At 42.2% G+C, this 22188-nt stretch overlaps 1 protein-coding gene across 1 annotated transcript; it reads right to left on the minus strand.

Annotated features, from left to right (window-relative positions):
- Positions 1-8190: 8190 nt before the first annotated feature.
- Positions 8191-18854, minus strand: psmd3 (proteasome 26S subunit, non-ATPase 3). The gene is made up of 12 exons (XM_084072901.1): positions 18529-18854; positions 16506-16696; positions 15578-15718; positions 14699-14835; positions 14161-14351; positions 13346-13449; positions 12601-12715; positions 12363-12482; positions 11589-11692; positions 10916-11071; positions 9641-9691; positions 8191-8552 (listed from the first exon to the last, which is right to left on the minus strand). Exons 1-12 carry the CDS (start codon positions 18701-18703, stop codon positions 8475-8477), a joined length of 1563 nt encoding a protein of 520 aa, XP_083929027.1. The 5' UTR covers positions 18704-18854; the 3' UTR covers positions 8191-8474.
- Positions 18855-22188: the final 3334 nt, after the last annotated feature.

Consider the following 22188-nt stretch of genomic DNA (forward strand, 5'->3'; position numbering starts at 1 on the left):
GCAAACTTTGGAAGCCAATCTTAGGCAATGAGGATGGAATATGGGAAATCGGACAGATTTGTGTTGATCACATGACTATAGAGATACTGTGTACCGATTTGTGTGATGTTTGGACAAATCTGTAGTAGTATCAAAACAAATGTTTTGCACAAATCGGCCTCCTGGTGGCGCTATAACAGGCCAATCTGAAAGGTTCGGGCCAGAGGTTCTCAATTGGCATCCAGGGAGTGTGTGTGCACAGTTTCGCAGTGACCAGGCCAACGGTACCGGAGATCAGCTGCTCACAGACAGAAGGACACACGGACGGACGGTCACACGAACGGACAGGGTGCAAAACATACTCTCTCGCCATGCCTTTCGGCCTGGCGGAGACAATAAAGATATATACATACAGTATGTGAAGGCAGATGTACATGATATTTAGAATGTTAGCATCATATGCAGGTGTGTACATGTTATTTTGAAACAGCATCATGCAGGTGTGTGTGTGTGTGTGTGTGTGTGTGTGTGTGTGTGTGTGTGCGTGTGGGGGGGGGGTAATTTCTTTTTATGGTTAAAAAGAAATTACACCCAGGATGTTACAGTGCAGTTGTATTGTCCTTGAGTCAGGCACACTCCCTTCATAGGAATAGGGGATGGATGTCTCCAGTAAAACTCTCAGTGGTAATTTAACTCTGAGAGCACATATGGAAGACAATATGGTATAAAGATTACAGCCAGGATGTTACAGTGCAGTTGTATTGTCCTTGAGTCAGGCACACTCCCTTCATAAGAACATAGTTTGACGCAAGTGCAAGCAGTCTCCCCCCCACCCCCACCCCCACCCCCACCACCACCACCACCACAGCACGCAGCAGTACAGTACGTGTGGTGGCATGGTGGTTGTGGATGAATGATTATATCATCTCTGTCAATCAGTAAATAAATAAATAATTCCCGTGCCAGAGGAGATCAAGTGTACTATAGCACAGGATGACGTGTGGTGAGGTGGTATGCAAAACCACATCACCAGAAAATTAAAGTCTATTGAAGTTTTGGATAATTAAGCCTATTTAGCCTACTGCATACTAAAGCCTATTGCACTGATGAAGATTAGTAAGGCTACTAATAATTATTCTACCAATCAAAATTGTGTTTTCCTTGCATCTGCGCATGTGCTTGATATGTTGAAAGAAGACTATAACTTTAGACTAGACTAAAGCCAGTCCATGTATGAATGATACGTAGGCTAAGTATTTTGTTGAGGATGTCAGTGAGTGTTACTTTGTCGAGCGACAGTGTCGCACAACGAAAACAGCAGTTCTGCAAGCTCACAATTGCATTGCATAATTTCAGCATTATGAGGCAGCACTTCGGAAACATCTTCCAGTGCATTTAAACACACTGACCTTTTCCTGCAGGGGACTGAATGCTTTAGTCACAGTCTTGTTTATTTTTTACCCGCATTCGTCGTTTAGTTCCTTAGTTCCTTACCATTGTTGTGAATACCTCAACAAGCTCAGAGCCTTGCACTCTGGCACTGTTGCAAATGCCTCTCAATCAGTTGTTCTCTTTTTGCACTGAGCCGTACGTGGCCTACGGCTCCTTGCGAAACAGTTGGAAGAGTGTCAAATGTTGTTGAGAAGAGAATCTTATTAAGCCTCAAGGAAACGTCAGAGCTGTTTGACATTACAGTGTCTTTAAAATTTACGGACGAAAATGTCAGGACATCGATCAAGCAAGAGGAAATATAACCCTTAAACCATAAACTCTTAGCACACCCACTGTGCGTAGGCTTACGTCTGAAAGTTTACAAAACAGGCTATTGCTTACTGTCTAATCCAGGGGTCTTCAACGTTTTTCAGGCCAAGGACCCCTTAGCTGAGAGACAGAGAGAGATGAAGCAGGGACCCCCCTACTACACTTGTGTTCCATGTGTAGTGTAGTGTTGTGTTGGATTCATGTTAATGTATATGTAAAGCAACTTAAAAACTGTCTGGTGGGCTCACAAAAGCCTGAGATGATAAAATGACCCAACGTTTTTTTTTAAGTGAAATATCCCTTTAAACACTCAACTTATAAAAACCAAACCACTTTGCTCATAACCTCGGTCCCAGCCTCACTCATCTGCGAAAAGAAGAGCCTGGTCACGACCTAAAGCAGCGAGTGTCTAGGAAGTCCTGAGTGGACAGATTTCCGTTTCCCCCGGAAACGATATTTTTTGACCAATCACAACACTCGTTTCATTCACGGAGAATGTTAACATATTTGTAAAGCATCAACGTCATTTCCTTGGGCGGTACTTCCGCCAAATTCAACCATTTCCGGTTGTCAACTTCCTAGACAACCAACATTGCAGGTCTTGCCCAGGGTGCTTTGCTCACAACGCCTTGCAGCGTGAGGCGTTGTAAGCTTCTCTGCGATCTGCGATTTTTTGCTAAAGTTCTCCTCAGAATATAGGGATGCTAGGATTCAAGTGGTTAATGTAAAAGAATTATCCTATCACACAAAGATTTGGCGGCCCCCCTTTGGTAACTCTGGGGACCCCCTAGGGGTCCCGGACCCCCTGTTGAAGACCCCTGGTCTAGTCTAATCAATCTAGAGCACTATCCTCTAATACAGAGCAATCAGCGTTTGTATGACTACAGAGTTTCCACTTGCTGATTGGTCACTATATAGTGAAGTCAAGTAAAAGTACAGTACAGTGCTTGGTTGCTTTGCACCACTGCTGCATATTATGCAATTCATCATTTCATCTTCACACCAATATCTTTCTCACTCTCAATCCCCTGCATAGACCACATTCTCTTGACATTCTTCCACTTTCACTCCTGCTCCTACAGACGTATCTAGAAGTCATAAAGGCTCGTGCCTGGGTCACTGGGGGTAGGTCACTCTCCTTCAAATACTCCAGACCAGACCCGTCCAAAGAGGTATGTGTGACACCCTCATAAATAGCTGCACCGCTGTTTGGAACAGCTCAAGGCAGCACAGCAGTGTCCAAGAGGAAAGCTCACAATAAGGCAGGGAGGAGTACAGTCACTCCATGCTCGTCCCTGCAAGCTTGTTTGTAAACAACCTCTACATTTTAGGTTAAAAAAGGCCATGCAGTTGCTCAATCCTACTATAAATGTGCAAAATCTCTGCGTGTCTGTCTGTCTGCGCGTCTGTAGCTCACATATCTCGAGATTTTCGAGATAAACCATCCGACCACCCAACTTCAAACTCGGTGCGCGTCGCCGGGGACCCGAGGGAGCGTGGTGCTGGGCATCGAGTCAGACGGATAGGAGGTTGTCCAGAACCACCGATCCGACTAAAGGCCAGTCCACACCAATGCAACTCCTTGCAACAAGCAACTACTTGCAACCACTATCCCCAATGGCAGTTGCAAGGAGTTGCATTGGTGTGGACTGGCCATAAACCTGTTTTGTTGCAAGGCGTTGCGACTAGTTGCATTGGTGTGGTCTGGCCTTAACTCTATGGTATGGGCATGAAGGGGACAAGGACAGACTATTGGCATAAAGGGGGCACAAACAGACATAGCCAGGTACAACGGGTCCCTGACAATAGGTACAACGACTGCAAGAACGCTCATTCAACAACCTAGTCGGACCCGGTAAAATCCGGCGACCTCGGAACTGTCGGCCCAGTCAAATCCAGCGACCTCGGATTTGTCATCCCAGTTTAAAAAAAAATTGCATTCCGGTTACCATTACAACAGGTATCGCATAACTGAGTTGGTCACACATTCCAAACTTGCATCGTTCCCGAGTAGGCCGGTGGCTAACAAAAACACAGATATTTGGGGTTGAGGCCAAATCCAAATCTCAATTCCCCTATTCGCACATGATAAGGCCTGATGTCACTGTAGCTGGCAAGAATGGCAACATCCATCGTGTATACTTGCTATATCTGAGCACAAAGAAACATTCCAAATCAAATGTAAGTTGGATTTGGCAATATATTATTGCATATTTGATATATTAATATTCTCTGTTTACAGCGGAAGTCTATTGGAGTGTCGTAACTCTCTCTTTCTCAATGGCTCTGCTCCAGAATACACGCACATAGTGAAAAGGGAACATGACCAACAATTATACAGAAATCATTGCTTAATGATTTGTCATATTTTGAAATGTGGGAATGACACTCAGGCAGTGGATTTCCACTATACAGCTGCTGCCAAAAAACATTGTTACTAATTAGTTCTTATCATAGCACCGACAATATAATATTGTAATGACAATATTCGTGGTAAGACAAACATACTAATAAAAAGGTCAGAGTTAGTACAGAATAATCAACAACACGTGTATTAAGAAAAAAAACAAAGACATAATACACAACCAAGCAAGGCACCAACCTGCTCATCATGAGCAGTTGGGGTTCAGTGCCTTGCTCAGGGACACTTTGACACTATCACAGGGATCGAACCGGTCCCAAGCAGCTGCTCTACCTTCTGAGCCACTGCCACCCCTAGTAAAAGAATACAACAGATAACAACACACATACTTACACAACAGTATCTGCATGGTCCAAAACAAACACTGAGTAAATACAATAAATAGTGCATTGAACAAATCAATAATCGGATGTGCTAGACTTTTCTAAAGACAAAACTAAAGTGGTTGTTTTGGAGCCAAGGAAGAATAGCTGAATGTCAGCCCTCAGCTTCAATTAGTCATGTTAAAAACCACAACCCAAGCTACTGTAAATCTCAGTGCGGTGATGAACTCAGACCAGAATTTCAACAGCCGCCTTAACACATTTACAATGTCAAACTACTATCTCCTTAAGGATATATCAAGGATTAAAGAACTTGTGTTTTTTTATGGGTTAATCTTCAGTAGACTCAATTAGTGTCTTTACAGTTGTCCCTAAAAACAACAAAAAAACTGCAGTTGATTCAGAAAGCTCAAAGGCTTCACTGCACATGCTGAGAGGCCAGTAGTCAGGTTTTGATATGACTGAGGTCTGGATAAGGAGCTGGGCTGACTCCTGGGTGAGGAAGGTTCTGATCCTTCAAATGTTATAGAGCCTTGACAATAGTCACACCGAAACAACTAAATTGCACACATATGGGGCACTACAGCAGTGTTATAGCAGTGTCTAACATTTCAAATGGCCACAACTCGTGACCATTGCTCTGATCGGCGCAATATAGGACTGGATGTTCAGGCCTCAACATCTGGTATAATGAAAAATTATAGATAACATAATAGTATATATGTTTAAGGCAGCAGCAAACAGAAAGCCAAGGTCTTTAGCTTTGTAAGTCCTTGCTTACTGTAAATCGCTCTGGAGTAAGAGCGTCTGCTAAATGCCTAAACTGTAAACTGTAAAAGAGTTGCAGCAGAGCAGTAGTTTTTCCTGGGAGTTTTTTTGCATACAAGTGCATACAAACTGAAAGCTGCTTCTTGTTTGGTTCTTATTCTGGGTTCTGTAAGCAACCTGTCCCAGATTACCATTCAATGCTTTATAAACCAACCATTTGTTTACAGACAGGGAGCCAGAAAGATCTTCAGCCACCACTGGCAGATTTCTTAGGAAGGAGATTCTTACTCCTAAGAGGTCAACAGCATGTCTCAGTTCAACAAATGACGCAGGTTGCATGAGAGTACTTAACAAAAACAAGTCTAAGCATTTAGATAGAAATTGAATCATTTGTGTGACAGTGTTGGCAGTATTGCAGTATTTCACCATCCATTTCTAAGTTTCAAATCGCCTGACCTTGTAGCCAATCCATTACATTATAATTTGCAAACACAATGTAATGTCCTTAGTGCTTAAGAGTATCAATCACCATTTAAAAAAATAGCCTACATTACATTTTATAATTATGTTATGCTACACTGAGCTCCAGGTGCATCCGTTTCCCTCATTTCAGCATCCATTATCAAGGTTTATTTTCTCAATTTCTTCCGGTGTGGCAACTCTACTGTCACACTTCACCTCCGAGAAGATGAAAGTCTTTCATTTACCCGTCACTCAACCTCATGTATCCAAGTGCTTCTCTAATGCTGTGTCAAGGCTGAGGCACACTGGTACGTCATGAGACAAGTCCAGGTTTGTCATTATTATTGCATTAAAATTATACTAAACATTTAAATTACTAGATCATTCATTTCCCAAGACAGAAGCAAATTATATACCCTAACATGTTTTAAACACTGTCAACCTGGTGTCTATTTTGGGTGTCATTATACATGATTCTTAATGATTATTCATTTTCAATTAAAATGGTAGATCTCCAAGCTCACAACGCATTGCAATGCAAGAGGTGCAACAAGACTTTTTGTGAGGAAGCTGTCAGTCATAGGGTACTAATCTGGACCCACACAGCCCTGAGAAGAGATGTAAATCAGTCAGAGATATTGGAAACACTTCACGAGTTAAACAAAAAAAAAAGAGAACCACCAAGGCACACTTCTAGCAAAAAACAATAAAGAACATTTCAAAATGATAATGCAAATAAGTACAAAAGTTTAAAAGCCTATATTTAGATGACTATTGCATGATGATGATAATATAATACACATGCATGTTAATAACAGTTCTGGGATACAACCCAAACAGCATTCTTCTTGCACACTGTATGAGTGTTCAGGGCCTTTTTGACTCCTGTTCTGTGTGGTGTTACAGGTATGTAGTTAAAGTGATCACATGCAACATGCATGTCAGCCATACAGGACCCCACTTTGAGAACCAATGATTTAGAGTATATAAAGTACAACATCAAAGGGTTTTAAATTAATCAACATTAAGGCCAAGGGTATTAAAAGACAGAAATCCAGTGATCCTCTTTTTTCATAAGCAAACTGTTGAAATCGCCCCCTCTTCTGTGAACGGGTAGGGCTACCTTTTCTATGCCTATGCAACAGAGTGCAGAATTCGAATGACCAGCCTCAAAGAAATGTCAATGTGCTGCAAGGGTTCAATGATACAAGTCAACAAAATGTGTTACTCAGGTCCTGGTCAGCAATATGCAATAGCATGTACCGGTAGTGTTTTTTCATCAATCAATCATCATTATGGAGCTGCAGTGTTCTACGCACCTTAAGGGCACGCACTTTACCTAACCCACACACATCACATATATAGGTGCTTTCCCTCTGGGCTAGGGGAAAGTATGTGCTGTGACGTAGTTTCAGGAGGAAGCACGTTTCTAGGGGTGGGAGGGGGGGGCATTAAACATTGTGAAACTGAGGATCAGATGTTAAAATGTGTCTACTTAAAATAACAGAGAATGCTGAGTAATAAACAAAGGAACTCATTTAAATCACCATTTCCATTGGATTTTGAGTGGTCTATTCAACTCTGTCACACATTTGGTGTACCCCGTCAAATATGATGGCCATAGGACTACATTTTCAGTGTATATTCTTTGTATGGTTAAGTGACCCTGCGTATATTTTCTCCAACAGATGAAAACGATAGGCATCATGACATGATTGTCCCCAGTAAACATTTATCAAAGTTCAGTAGCGCCGTATACTTTACTAGAACGTTTCACACATTCAAATCTAAATCTCCTTGCACCGGCTTCACGTTCACAGCTGTAATGGTTTCCCAGTGTTTGCTGTAGCCGACTTTGTGGTGACTTCTCATTTTCCCCCGTTGGGCTTAGCGTAAGGAGCAAAGACAGTGACAGGTCGTGAGGTTGATAACTTACCCTTAGACCCACTTGTGCCGAGCTTGATTGACATCAAACACAAGCTCCGTGACGACAGCCTTCCCACTTTCTACAAATACGTTGGATAAGCCAGATTTGACAAAAGCACCAGCCCTGCAGCAGTTTGACATTTGAAAAGTAGAGCCAATCACATCTCAATATGCCACACAAAAAAAATGCTGCATTAAGTGGGACACCCGTCACCCAACTCTTACGTCCTACTCTGCAGTAGGATAAAATGTTCTCAACATTCTGTGCGATTCCAAACAAACATTCTGAAATGTTTGTTCCAATATGGGCCTTGATATAACACTACATACAATTGGTGCAGCATGCAGATTTGGCATACATCGATCTACAAAAGCGATGACATTTGAAACCTACCACACTGTATGTATGAACGCCATAGCTCATTGACCATGGTTGTCATCCAATGTAATTACCTGGTATTTGACTACAATCACCTATTGTTTGTGTCCTAGAAGTCTATGAAAAGGATCTCAGAATAAAAATAAAAAAAATCAAAGTTGCAAACAAAGTTAGACAAAAAAAAAAACGAGCATTTCTTTATTTTCTGCCACATACTATGGAGAGGAGGGCACATAGTTTCAGTTTATACATTTATTTATTTTTGGCGCACGGTTGTCAGTGAGGCACCAAGGCAGGAACACGTGCCAAAGAAAACACACCTCTGTGAAGGGAGGGGAGACAGAGGTGTAGGAAACAAGGAACTGTGGGTAGTTTAGTTAACGGTTGAGTACGGAGACGAAACACATATCCTGCCCCCACCCCTCCCCTCAACGGGAACGTAAAATTTACTGAATCAGGGGAAACTATCGTCGTCATCTTCGGCCATCTCCTTGGCAAACTCCAGGTCCTGCTGCTCCCGTTCACGGCGTTCCTACACGTGCACAAACACACACAAAAAAAGGATATTATTGCTGTAAGTATCGAAAGTAACAGATCTGCAACCTCGAATCGTGGCGTGAAGCAACGCGTTTTGAGCTTGTAGAACTGCTACTTTTGCCTTTTTTTAGTAACAGTTTTGGACACATACATGTTGTTTTAGGTGAGAACATTGGCCCTGAACACGGAACACAGCAGGTCTTAATAACTTAATTTGTTCATAGTCGCCGTTTTACCAGTAAAGAGATTGTTTTGAAAACATTAATCCGACCAAAAGGCAGGTTGACACCCGCCCTAATCCCAAAAGCATCTTGTGCTAAAGGTTGTATGGAGTGTAACAGAGCATTATGTAGATTGTTCTTTTAAAGTGTTCTGTGCCTCCAGAACAAGAGGTAGAAAGTCACCAAGAACGACGCCACTCTGGTACTTCCCACCTCTAGCGGCACACAACACACCAAATACATGCTAATGTGAACATTATACTGTATGTTAATAGTCTCCAGTCTCAGTATGTGAAAAGCTCTCTAGAGAGAGACTGCCCTCTAGTGGTCAGACAGTCTCGCTGCAGTCATCATGCTATAAATGTGGTCATGGTGACACTGTAATGCTGTCAGAAAAAAACACATTCAATAACTCTTGAAAACGTACACTTCGGTCGATTATTTCTCCACTTCAATAATACCAATTGGTATGTATTTTATAAATTTTTTTATCGTTGATTATTCACCTTTACAACGAGGTATAACTTGTAATAGTCGTGCAATCGTGGAAAGAGCAACGCAGCTAAACGTGTGGGTAGCACCAACAAAGAAACCCCAATATGCGTCTGTTGAGCGACCTGCCAGCACACACCTGGGTCCCTCAAAGCTGCGTTGTGTCAGCATGACCGTGGTGAATACATCTATTCAGGGTTATGACTATGGCTATTTTCACCATTTCTGGAACTTTTTGCCTCCAATGGCTTGACCAAAATAGGGATAGATTATTAATCCATCATTTTATCGAATCAATTAAATAGATTAGTTCAATTAAGTGTTGCAGATCTATAATTGAACCAGTGGGATCATTATGGTCCTTTCTCACCTCTGCTGACTCCAGGTCCTTGTTGTAAGCTTTAGGAGGGAACCGCATGGCCTGTAGGGGGAGATAACATACAAGCCATAGAGAGAGAGAGAGACAGGAAAAGACAAAGATTACTGGACTGACTAAGTCCTAACCAAGACAAAAAAAAAGCTATGCCATCGCCAGTTTACTTTCCATATCTGCGTGACAGGGTGGCAGCCTTTTTAGGAGACCCAAATTAGGTGGGAGTCTATTCGTTCCAATGGGAGAAGTGAACGTGGGCACCGCTTCTGAACGAGTCTTTACCCCATGGTCACTGAACTAAATATTTGACCCAATCGCCACAAGCCACACGATTTTCAGAACATTTTGACACTAAAATGTTTTTTTTAGAGAGGCCCATCAGGATAAAATCAACTTTATTACCAAACTTTCTTTGTCCCAGCAGCACACTCTCGTAGGATCCAGCACCAGTAAACATAGGACGTTCGCGAGATCTTCCGTTAGACGGCGGCCAATTTGTGAACCATTTCGCCTCTAGTGGCTACAATTAGGTGGCCTATCTTTCTATATCCACCATCTTCGATCCCAACCATGAAAGGACATGAAAGAACACTGAATGTGCATATAATCATGAGGGGACAAACACCAAGGGTTGCCACGGTGGGTTCGAATCCACCGTGGTGCATCTGGCTTTGTCGGGCGTGTACACGAACACAACTGGCCTGTGTTCGGGGGGAGGGAGATATGTGTCACTGCGTGTAATCCTACAGGATGGGGCGGCACCTGTCCGCGGGGAGTGTTGGGCGGGAGGAGTAGAACGAAGGCTCTACGTCCTCCTGGTGGGGGCTCCTTACTGGCAGGTGAGTCAGTAGGATACAACAGCATTGACAACACAGAAATGAGTGTGGGGAGGAATGAATTGGCATAACGACTAAATTGGGGTGAAAACGGGGCTAAAAAATTATTGCCAACTCTAAATAAAAAAGAAAACAAGAAAAAAGGAGAAAATAGGGTTTGTAAAAGAAATAGCACGGAGCAGATATGACAAATAACTTATATAACTTATATACAAAGAAATGACTGAAATGACCGGTACCAATAATAAAACAACATAATGTACTATGGCCAAAATGAGTCATTTAATATTTTTAAACTTTAAAAAATGTAATGTATGTAAATGTCTGTGTGTGAATGTTTTTGCGTATAACTCCACCACAATTATCTGCTGTACCTGTAGAAACGTGTACATGCCTTAGTGTGTGCGCACGTGCGCGTGTGTGTGTGTATGCTGACCTTGACAGACATGTTGTGGATGTCCAGACAGAAGGAGATTCTCTGGTGGAAGGCCAGCTGGGGTTCTCTGGTCCCATAGATGTCCATGGTCTCTTTAGACTGGACAAAACCCTTCTCATGGTTTATGCTGGCCTCAATTACTCCATCACGGATGGCCTGAGAGAGCGAGAAAGAGGGAGATGATGATGTGCAGAGGGGTGAAAAAAGTAAAAGAAAAGAAAAGTAATGTACCCATCTGAAAAAAAATCTATGCTATACGTTTCAATGAATATCCTATTTCTTTTCTCCCACAGAATTAGAAAATTGTCAAATTCTCAAATAGGCAGACACTTGTAAAGTGCCCTGATAGCCGAGTAGTAAGTAATAGTACACATTTTTGCGCAATGCAGTTTAATTGTATGACTGTGACAGAAACACACTATAAGGATAGTGAAGGAGACAACCCCCAAATAAAAACCTTACGGATTTGTCCCCCAAATTGTTGTTGTGAAATACATTTAAAAACAGTATTAGCTGAAAAACGAGTACACATTTATGGATGTGATTGGGGGAAAGAGAGGGACAAATACTTTTGTGATCTGAAAACATACTTGTGAATGACAAAAATATGTGTGTGTACAAGCAAGCTTCCAAGCAGAAGACCAATAAAGATGTCTGGGTGTGAGTGTGTTACCTTGGCCACTATGAACTCGGCGTCCTCTGGACTGTCCAGCTGTAGTTTGGAAGCAATGTCTGCCAGAGAGATCCTGGAGTAAGAGAGACTGATCATACGCACTCCTACACACACACACACACACACACACACACACACACACACACACACACACACACACACACAAAGAGAACAGTTAAAAACATTTATCATTTATTTGGACATAAATAACTGTGCGAGTTTCCATTTGCCAGTGAGGGTAAAAACTCATACGATGTTCATTAAATTGAACCGAACCCTTAATGCACCAATTAGCCTACAATACATCTTTTCATACCACTTCAATCTATTGTGCAGTGATATCAATATACAAAAGCGAGATTAAATGGTTTAGATATTTCTCGCCTTGCAGCCAAGCTAAGCTCAGGGCTCACAAATTGACACAGATATCCGCCTCCCTCCAACGATAATCTACCCGACTGCCTCTGCCTTTTCCAGGGGATATTTATATGGCAGACTGTTTTGCTCAACAAACTTTATGGGAATCCAACAGAGTTTATTTGTCGGCAGGCGTGGCTTTAATACAAGTTGATCTCATATCTCTAACATAACCTGCTCCAGAGTCATAACCCTGAAAACCCAGGGTTAACCCTTTAGTTGCCTCGCTAACCCCCAAATCCAGTTTCACAGTACAGGTCTCAGGACAAAAATACACACCGAGTGAACAAACACACACACACACATTTATATACACCAGTCCTATTGACGCTGTACAGTCACACACACACACCCTACCAGTCTTGATGACGTTGTGTCTCAGTCGGATGATCAGTGTGTAGGTTCCGTCTGTCTGGAACTTCTCATTAAACTGTTCCAGGGCCAGATTGAACTTGGCCAGGTTCCCTGTTCTCACAGCTACACACACAAAAACAAAACACTGACAATGAAAACATTCTGGGACGTATGGAGAGTTAGAGAGTGTGTGTGTGTGTGTGTGTGTGTGTGTGTGTGTGTGTGAGAAGTGTGTGTGTACCCTGTGTGAGAAGGAAGTAAGGCATGAGTGATCTTTTGAGCGATGGCTGTCTGAACTGCAGTCTGTCAGGAATCTCCCCCAACAACAACTCAACCACTATCAACAACTTATGGACCTGAAAGAGAGATAGAGAGGCAGCGAGAGGAGGAGAGAGAGAAGGAAAGAACCCGAGACAGGGATACAGATACAGGGTAAAGGGGGTGGGGGCGTTGGGGGGGGGGGGGGGGGTGAGAAAGAGACATCAGTATAAAAGATGTTACAGTCGTTAACTTTACAGCAGAAAACACAGGATATGTGAGATCTGAGGGCTTCAACAATCTTTTTATATAATTGAATACATTGATTAGTCTGATGTACCTGTACATACACTTGGTCATACGAGGGTGTTGAACCAAAATCTCAAAAATAGCTGATGATTGGATGTCTTTTTTAAATGTTTTGCCTATAATGACATGCCCTAAATAGGGACGCCAATCGCCATGTTGCGTATACAAGGCCTGTGACTACGTGTCACAGTATTAAATAGGGCGTTTTTAGTTGGTTTTACTAGAGGTTAGGGGAATTAGACAATTTCAAAGACTTATATGGCCACCTAATGGCTAAGTCATAATCCGTCATACAATCTTGTTGCTCGCCGATGTTAACTGTCCATGACTGTTTTTCAGTTGAGTATCAAGTTATTTTCGGTGAAGGAAAGCCTGGCTTGTAGATGCATACAATGTGAGCATAATGAGTGAGTTCTGACCGTCTGTTTGAAGCCCACAGCGGTGTGCTGAGGCGCCTTCCTCAGAGCATTGGTTAGAGTCCTCCTCGCCTCAGAATACTCCAACTGGATGGCCTTGATGCGACCTAGAGAGAGAGAGAATGAAATGGTAATGAAGAAGAAATGTAACAATTGAAGAATTGAGTTAACCACTTACGCCCTTTTTCAAATATTTCATATTTTCACATCAGCATATCTACAAGCTCGCTTGTAGGTCTGCTATTTTCGAAAATGTGTTGGTAAGCTATTTGACATGCCCAAAATAGGGACGGTAATCTAGGAACAGCAATTAATGTGCAGAGCATTCAATCCATTGACAGGATGCCCCTCAGAGTGTGTTTCCGTCACTCGCTGCTCTGTTTTGATTCATTCAATTCAGACTGACAGCCAGTCTCCTCTCTTTGCACATCCTAATACCATGTTATGGCAACAATGTTATCTTTTCCTGGTTTGAATCACTTAAGCCTCATTTTCTACTTTAAAAAATGGTCAATAAATGTTAGAAATAGCCATCTACAAGCTCAGAACACATCGCCTTGCAACACTTGAGCTTGTAGATTGAAATGTGTTGACAATTTTGAAAAACGTAAGAGCAAAAAAATAGAAATGATCGTCATAATACAATATCGTCACAGTATTGATAAAGGTATCTGGTCAAAACAATCGTGATATGTAATTTTGTTCATATCGCCCAGCCCTACAACAGACGCAATCGGCAGGTGGAGATCTCCAATATGTCCGGCGACATAGACTGCCTGCCAACATGTCCCCCCCCCCCCCCCCCCCGCCCCACGTACCAGTATAATACAGGTATCTGGCCCATTCGTTGTTGTTGGCCAGTTCAGGGAACACGGACTTGGACACCAGCTTCTCTGCCTGGTCGTACAGGTTGAAGTGCAGGTAGTTCCTCAGCAGCAGGTTCAACAGGACCGCCTGGCCGTCAGCGTCGTGGCGCAGTGTCGCCGTGCGCAGACGTGTGTGAAGGAAGCTGGGAGTGGGAGGGAGATAGAGAGAGGAGGGACAGACAGGCAGAGAGAAATGTCTTTACAATGAAGTTAAGCTCAAACGTGTGTGTGTGTGTGTAGGGTTGGGTCCTTCAGGATTTTAGCGATCCCAGTTCCTTAACGGTTCCCTTTAACGAAATGGTACCTTACAGGACTGTAACTCAGAGAGAGCACAAATGGAACCAAATGGACCCGTATTTGTACACTCTCAAGAGTTATGGTGGTCCTTCCTCAATGCTGGATCCGGTTCCTCCGATTCCGGATCTCAACCCTGTGTGTGTGTGTGTGTGTGTGTGATTGCGTGTGTGTGTGTGTGTGTGGATGTGTGTACCTGCGGATGGTGTCAAACTGGTTGAGGTACTCGTAGACCCGTGCATGGTAATAATAACACTTTGCTGCTACCAGGTCCAGAGCCCTGCGGTTCTGTGACCCAATCTTCTGCAGCAGGTCATCCGACACCTTCTGGGCCTACGTGGGGAGGGGGGGGGGGGAGAAACTGACATGTATTCAGAAATCCAATACAGTGTTTCGTGTGCAACGCCTGTTCTGTTAACAATAATTCTGTTAACAACCTGAACACAAGCTTCCCAATTCTGGGCATGTCATAATAGGCGGACAACGTGTTGTGAGCTCAAAGATTCCCTAATTATTTTATACATTGCTTTAACCCATTCCCTAATTATTACAGACATTTTATACATTGCTTTAACCCATTCCCTAATTATTACAGACATTTTATACATTGCTTTAACCCATTCCCTAATTATTACAGACATTGTATACATTGCTTTAACCCATTAAGAACTGAGGCCAATTCTACACATGCCTTGTAAATCAGTAGTTCTCAAACTTTTTCATGTTAAGGACCCCCAAATTGTTATATATTTGACCCCCCAGAAGAGAAGATATGTGTTGAAACAATTTCAAGTTTCTTCAAAAATGTTCAAAAATAGCAGATGTACAAGCTCCCAGCGTGGCACAAGGTGACGCGCTGTCGAGTTTGTGTATCTGCTATTTTTGAGAACCACCGTTCTAAATCCTAAGAACTCAAATCTTAAATGACACAGATGCTTTCCCGGTTTTAATGGGTTATAACTCCACTACTTTCCCGTCACCTTGGACGGTAAACTCACAAATAAGTCACAACCTCCAACCAGCATTTGATGTTGACACTTTAAGATAAAAAAAACAAACACACACACACACACACCTCTGTGTATCGCTTGTTGTTGTTGAGGTAGACCACCATTAGAAGCTGCAGGTATGCCTCAACCTCAGGCAGGAGAGGAGTGGCAGCTGCTTTCCCCGTCCTGGGACGGAACAGGACCTCACCTTCAGCCGTCTCCATGGGCTAGGAGAAACAGGAGGACGAATGGACATAAAAAACAGGGGTAGAAGGAAACATGGATGTAATTATGGAAAAGCGAAAGGTGGAGCGAGAGGGTGATGGGAAGAAAAGGGTGATGGATCGATAGAGAGATTGATGGAGATGTGTTGCATCGCAACTTGTAGTGAACTTGCAGATTGGCTATTTTCTATATACTAGTTTAATTCTAGGCCCCCTCATTATTTCCCCCTCTACACCAAATAGCTGCTCTACAAGCTTACAATGCCTCCTGCTGCGGCGCGTTATGATCTGTTAGAGCTGCTATTTTCACAAAATCTTTTAAATTATCTACATTAAAATCAGTGTTTCAGTGGCGTGCACAGACATTTTGAGGGGCAGGTGCTCAAGTAAATTATACTTTTTTTTGTTTACTTGGACTGCTCTTTTTTCCCTCTACACCTATACCTCTTTGCCAAAAATAGCCGATCTACAAGCCCACAACGCCTCGCGCTGCGAGGCGTTGTGGGCTTGTAGATCTGCTATTTTTGGCTTAAGTTCTCCTCAGAAAAGGGATGCTAGGTTTCGAGTGGTTATGGTAAAAAGAAAAATCATATCACATAAAGATTTGGCGGACCCCCTGTAGTAACTCTGAGGACCCCCTGTTGAAGACCCCTGTTCTTTTTTTCAAAAGGGCACTTCTGGTCAAGAGGGCAAAGGGCAGGCGCTCTAGCACCACCTAGAGTCTATCTGTGCACGTCCCTGCAGTGTTTACAGTCCACTCCGAGGATGGTTAACGTCAAGGCCCCCTCACCTCTTCCAGGAAGCCCAGCAGGTAGTCCTTGGCCGTGGCGTTGTTGGTGTAAAAGCCGGTCACCGCCTTGTGGAGGACGTTGGAGTTGAGGCGGCGGCTAGTGGAGGGTAGAGCACGCAGCGCACGGAGCACGAAGCGAGGCTCTTTCCCCGACACCGCCTTCTCGATCTGCTTCACATGTTCCTTGATGTCTGACGGAGGACAGAGGGACAGGGGGAGAAGGAAAGGTGGATGAGGAAGTGTGTGTGTGTTGGGGGGGGGGAGGGGGGGGGGGTAGTGGAATTGGAGAAAAACAGGGTGAAGTACAATAAAATGGGTTGAGGAGGAAGATGGGGAGGAGGTGGAGGAGCAGGAGAGAGGAGGGGAGAAAAGAAGGTGATTTCAAGTAAGAAAAGCGATGAGATGGAAGTGTGAGGTAAAGCAGTGAGTGGTTCTCAATTTTTTTCATGTCAAGGACCCCCAAATTGACACTTATTAGCCTGTGGACCCCCATTTGAACAGATATGCCAGGGACCCCCATAAGAGAAGATTTTTACGGCTCTATAGCAGTGATTCTCAACCATTTTAATTTCAAGGACCCCCAGTTTGACATGCATTAGGCTACGGACCCCCATTTAATGACATTTATATCTCTGGGACCCCAATTCATATTGTAAAATCAATGTTAATCTAACTCTGAGAGTGTACAAATGGACCCTAACGGGTCCATTTGGTTCCTTTTGTACACTTGCAGAGTTACAGACCCATAAGGGTCCATTTGGTTCCTGTCCATCATTTAGCTGGGGACCCCCTGGAACCCCCTCAAGTACCCCTGGGGGTCCCCGGACCCCACTTTGAGAACCAACGAGGTAAAGGACAGAAGTAAGGGAGACTGGAGAAGGGCGTCTGCTAAATGCCTGAATTGTAAAATGTCCTCCTTTGCCAGAGCAATTTACAAAGTATAAGATCAGACTAAATGGCATGAACCCTAGTCAAAAACAACAGGGTGCAGTCATACATGGTCAAGTAGATAGTTTAAAGAAAACAATGAATGAAGTGCTACAAAGTAACTGGGACACCGGGTAAACATCACTACTAGCATCTGTCAACACATCACGCTATCTATATACTGTAACATAGTTGTCATCTGAGGCGAAGCACTACAGTCAGTTTATTTAAATAGCATACAGCAATATAAATGTTTTGATACCAATTGTATCCAATCGAATTTGAGCTGCATGTTGCAGGCAGCTTAAATTGTGTGTGCTCATTTAGTATTTTGTGTCATCTTTTCCAATTTAATGTGTACATTTTTTAAATATTGTATAAGTTCTCCCTCCTGACTGGTAGCTGGACCAAAATCTTATTTTTCTATTTACCAAAGAGATGGAGAGCCCTAGATTTTGGGAGCTATTCAACACTTAATCTTAACAAAATAAAAAAATCAGTTTGCACCCTTTAAACATCAAATGAGAGAGAGAGAGAGAGAGAGAGAGAGAGAGAGAGAGAGAGAGAGAGAGAGAGAGAGAGAGAGAGAGAGAGATTGAGATTGAGCAAGCTACCTAGTTCAACTAGATTAATATTGCTATCACAACTAGACACTGTCAAATGAATCGTAAGCTTCGAGCAGAGGTACCAACAACGGTGACAAATTGTGTTCACATAATTGTTCCAACTTGGTAGTCAGTTATACCACTACTTCGCGGCTTCTGTTATGGTCAACACATACAGCTTTGCTGTCAAGTCAGCTTGTTGTTTATGTAAAATTAGCCTTGGATCAAGACTATCATAGATGTGTTTTTACCGATTCTTTTACTTTTATTTCGTATCCTGCAAATGTCAACATCGATCAAATACACCTACGATAAGAGTCTTCTTGATCCAAGGCTAATGTCAAATAAAAAGTTGTTTAGCTTTGTTAGCCGGCTAGGCTAACTTAGCCAACCAATTTAGCTTCCTTTAGAACGTTTACCCATTGGCATTTCTTTAACATTCTAACTGCCACACAATAACTAGTGGAAGAAGAAGTCATCCCCCGTTATACCTTCCAGCGTCAGACTGTCCAGCTCCTTGGGCGGCTTGACCGCGTTGGCCGCGTCCTCCTCCGGCATGTCCACGTCCTGCGGGTCGGGGCCCGAATCCTTGGGCTTGTCGGCGGCGGCTTTGGAGTCCTTGTTGGGTTGCTTCTCCCGTCGCTTGCTGGCGGCCGTTTCCTTCATGGTTGGTTTTTGAGACCTAGTTTAAAACGTCTGCTACTGAAAATATGAAGTAATTAGAGCTTAAATTTAGTTTTTTTGTTATTATTCTTTTTTTGCAAGTCACACAACTCACTGTTAGTCCGCACTAGAATGACTGGCAAGTTATTGTGGGTGGTTCTCGCACTGCACTATGGGAGGGAAAAAAGGCCGTACTAACCTATTGGCCGATTCGTCGTGTTTTTTGAAAAACAGCCGATCTACAAGCTCACAGCGCCTGGCGTCCGTGAAGCGCTGTGAGCTTGTAGATCGGCTGTTTTTCAAAAGCGCGACACCGCCGTACTGTAGGAGCGTTATTGTTGTGTGTCAGACGAAACGAGTCGATGACAGGGATAATGAGCAACCAAATCACTTTACACAGTTATAAGACCATTTATATATATATATATATATGCTCTTAAATGTGATATATATATATATATATATATATATATATATATATATATATATATATATATATATATATATATATATATATATATATATATATATATATATATATATATATATATATATATATATATATATATATATATATACATACATACATACATATCACATTTAAGACCATATATATATATATATATATATATATATATATATATATATATATATATATATATATATATATATATATACATACATATCACATTTATTTTCTCTCTCTCTCTCTCTCTCTCTCTCTATATACATTTAAATAATACATTTAAAGACCAATTTAAATTAAAAAATAGGCCTACATAAGTATAGCAATTATGGCCAAATCAAATCAAATTGGTAGCCTACTCAGAGATATTTTACTAAAGTAAAAGTAAACATATGCTTATAACTACTTTAATGTATCATAATTATTGATGCACACTACTTAGCGTCTCTCTCTCTCTCACATGCACACACACACACACACACACACACACACACACACACACACACACACACACACACGCCCACACGCACGCACGCACACGCGCACGCACCCACGCACACACACACACACACACACACACACACACACACACACACACACACACACACACACACACACACACACACACACACACAGTGTGATTATAAATCTTTTGAAACGTGCAACATAATTTAGACTATAGTCAATCAATTTAGTTTAATTAATATTTAATCACAACATAGCCGTAGACAGATCAAGTCTCATTTCTGTCCAAATGTCTTTTGCAACAACAGCAAAACATATTTGACCTTGGAACTGATCATATATTTTGTGATTTCTAATAATAATAATAATAATAATAATAATTATTATTATTATAATTATAATAATAGCTGGAAAATAGAACTGGAAAATAGAAAAGAAAGAAAAAAGCATTTATCATATTTTACTTTGACCATGATGTCAGTTTAAAAATGCAGTCTCAGCGACTGTCTTGAACCATGTTATTTTGTCAGTTTCAGAAGTGGACCGACCAAAGAACACCATTATTTAACTGTCTACCCTCCTTCAGGGTGATGAGAAGATTGAGTTTGTGAGATACACCAGGGAAAGAGCACCAGTTGCTATAGAAACCACGGAAGTGCTAATTTGTGGGCTACATCAGAGGAAAAGTGTGGTGGGATCACGTGCAGCCGTACACATGAGAAAGGGGGGAGGAGAGGGGTGGGAGAGGACATGAGAAGAGGAGAGGAGAGGAGAGGAGAGGAGAGGAGAGGAAAGGAAAGGAAAGGAGAGGAGAGGAGAGGAGAGGAGAGTGACATGGTTCTCAACCTTTTCAGGCCGTGACCCCCTAAAATAATCATATTTGAACTGGGGACCCCCCCAGCGTGACAAGCACTTGGAATTGAAGGAGTTGAGGCGTTATATTTAGTTTGACTCGGTTCCTCAGATAAATATTTGTGAAAATAGCAGATCTACCAGCTGTGTAGATTGGCTATTTTCAAAATGTTTGCCTCTTTTGTATATTACTTGACAATTTGGCCAATGTTTGACCAGATTTTATAATACCGTTTGTTGAATACTTTTGATGCAGTATTGGTCTTTTTTTAGATCTTAAAAGTCCTTAAATTGTCACTTCACTGTCATCCGGGGACAAAACAAAAAGAAAAGATCATGTGGGGACCCACAGGTTAAGAAGGACTGGTTTAGAGTACCGTCAGCTGGTGAACAACTCATGAGAGAAGGAAGAAACTCAGAAGAGGGCTCGCCCTTCCAGGTGCTTCTTTAAATTACAGACCTTTTTCACTACAGCCATTTTTACATGAAATGGTAGGGTAAATGCAAGTGTTACCAGTGATACTAAGGAACCCTCTTTGTTGCTGACTAACTGAGGTTCCATTCATAGACTCAGGGTACTGCTAGTCCATGTTAGCTCAAAGACTCTGCTAAACTAAATGGAACCATGGTAACATTTTTTTACCCTACTATTTCATGTGAATATGGCTAGCACGAAAGGTCTTGTCATTTTCTGTATTCATTCTACAGCTGGAGACCATCAGGCACTGATTACACAGGATAATCAGCAGAATAATAGTGGTACACAACACCATTAGGATGATTAGATAGGAGGGGAGGCGGAGAAACAGTGAAGTGCATGAGAGTGAAGAGGAGAAAGAAAGAAAGAAAGAAAGAAAGAAAGAAAGAAAGAAAGAAAGAAAAAGAAAGAAAGAAAGAAAGAAAGAAAATGGAAGCGGTTAGAAAGTGAACAATAAAGAAAGACAGAGGCCAAAAATAAATAAAATCAGAAAGAAATGGAGAAGGAGAAAATGCTTAGACAAATATAATTTAAACACAGGGAAAGCGATAACTTGAAAATTCACTGACGTATTGGGCCAAAAATGTGGCCCTTGACTTTATGATGGAGAGGCCTTTCAATGCAAGGAAACATTTCTGTGTAAAGGGGACAGCTTAGCTATTACCTATACATCTACTTTTAAAAACAAACAAACCACAAACACTTTACATGCAGTATGAGATGGGATTCAAGCTCCAGGCAGCCTATAGCTATGCACAGCAGGCCCATTAGCAAACACGCCCCAGGGAACACAGTCATTAAAATCTATTTATTTAATATTATCTTGTGAAGAAGCACTTGTCAGTCAGACTAATGAAGTGAAGTCTCTGATTAATTCTGAAGTCTCTGAGCAGCTCATTAGAGCTCACTTCACTCCGCTGTGCTCTGGCTCACTGAACACCGTTCTGAAGCTCATGTGGGATGGATTGATGAGCTGCTCGTGGATGTCACACACACACACACACGCACGCACGCACGCACGCACGCACGCACACACACACACACACACACACACACACACACACACACACACGGACAAACACCAACAAGACATAAAACAGCATGACATAGAAAAGGGACATTTCACACTGCTATCATCTTATGCTTAGATTAAGCGAGGTGATAGTAATTACATTTAGGATACATTTAGCATGTTTGTTATGTCCTGATCCTCAATGCTTCCAACAG

This window comes from Gymnoscopelus microlampas, assembly GCF_963454915.1.
Source record: "Gymnoscopelus microlampas genome assembly, chromosome: 11".
NCBI classification, from domain to species: domain Eukaryota; kingdom Metazoa; phylum Chordata; class Actinopteri; order Myctophiformes; family Myctophidae; genus Gymnoscopelus; species Gymnoscopelus microlampas.

Bases quoted from the DNA above. Each gene is read 5' to 3' on its own strand.
- psmd3 (XM_084072901.1), bottom strand. From the start codon at position 18,703: ATGAAGGAAACGGCCGCCAGCAAGCGACGGGAGAAGCAACCCAACAAG. The intron at 14,352-14,698 runs GTACACACATCC...TCCCACTCCCAG, and splicing joins CAGTTTGACACCATCCGCAG to CTTCCTTCACACACGTCTGC. The intron at 12,483-12,600 runs GTACACACACAC...TTGTGTGTGTAG, and splicing joins TTACTTCCTTCTCACACAGG to CTGTGAGAACAGGGAACCTG.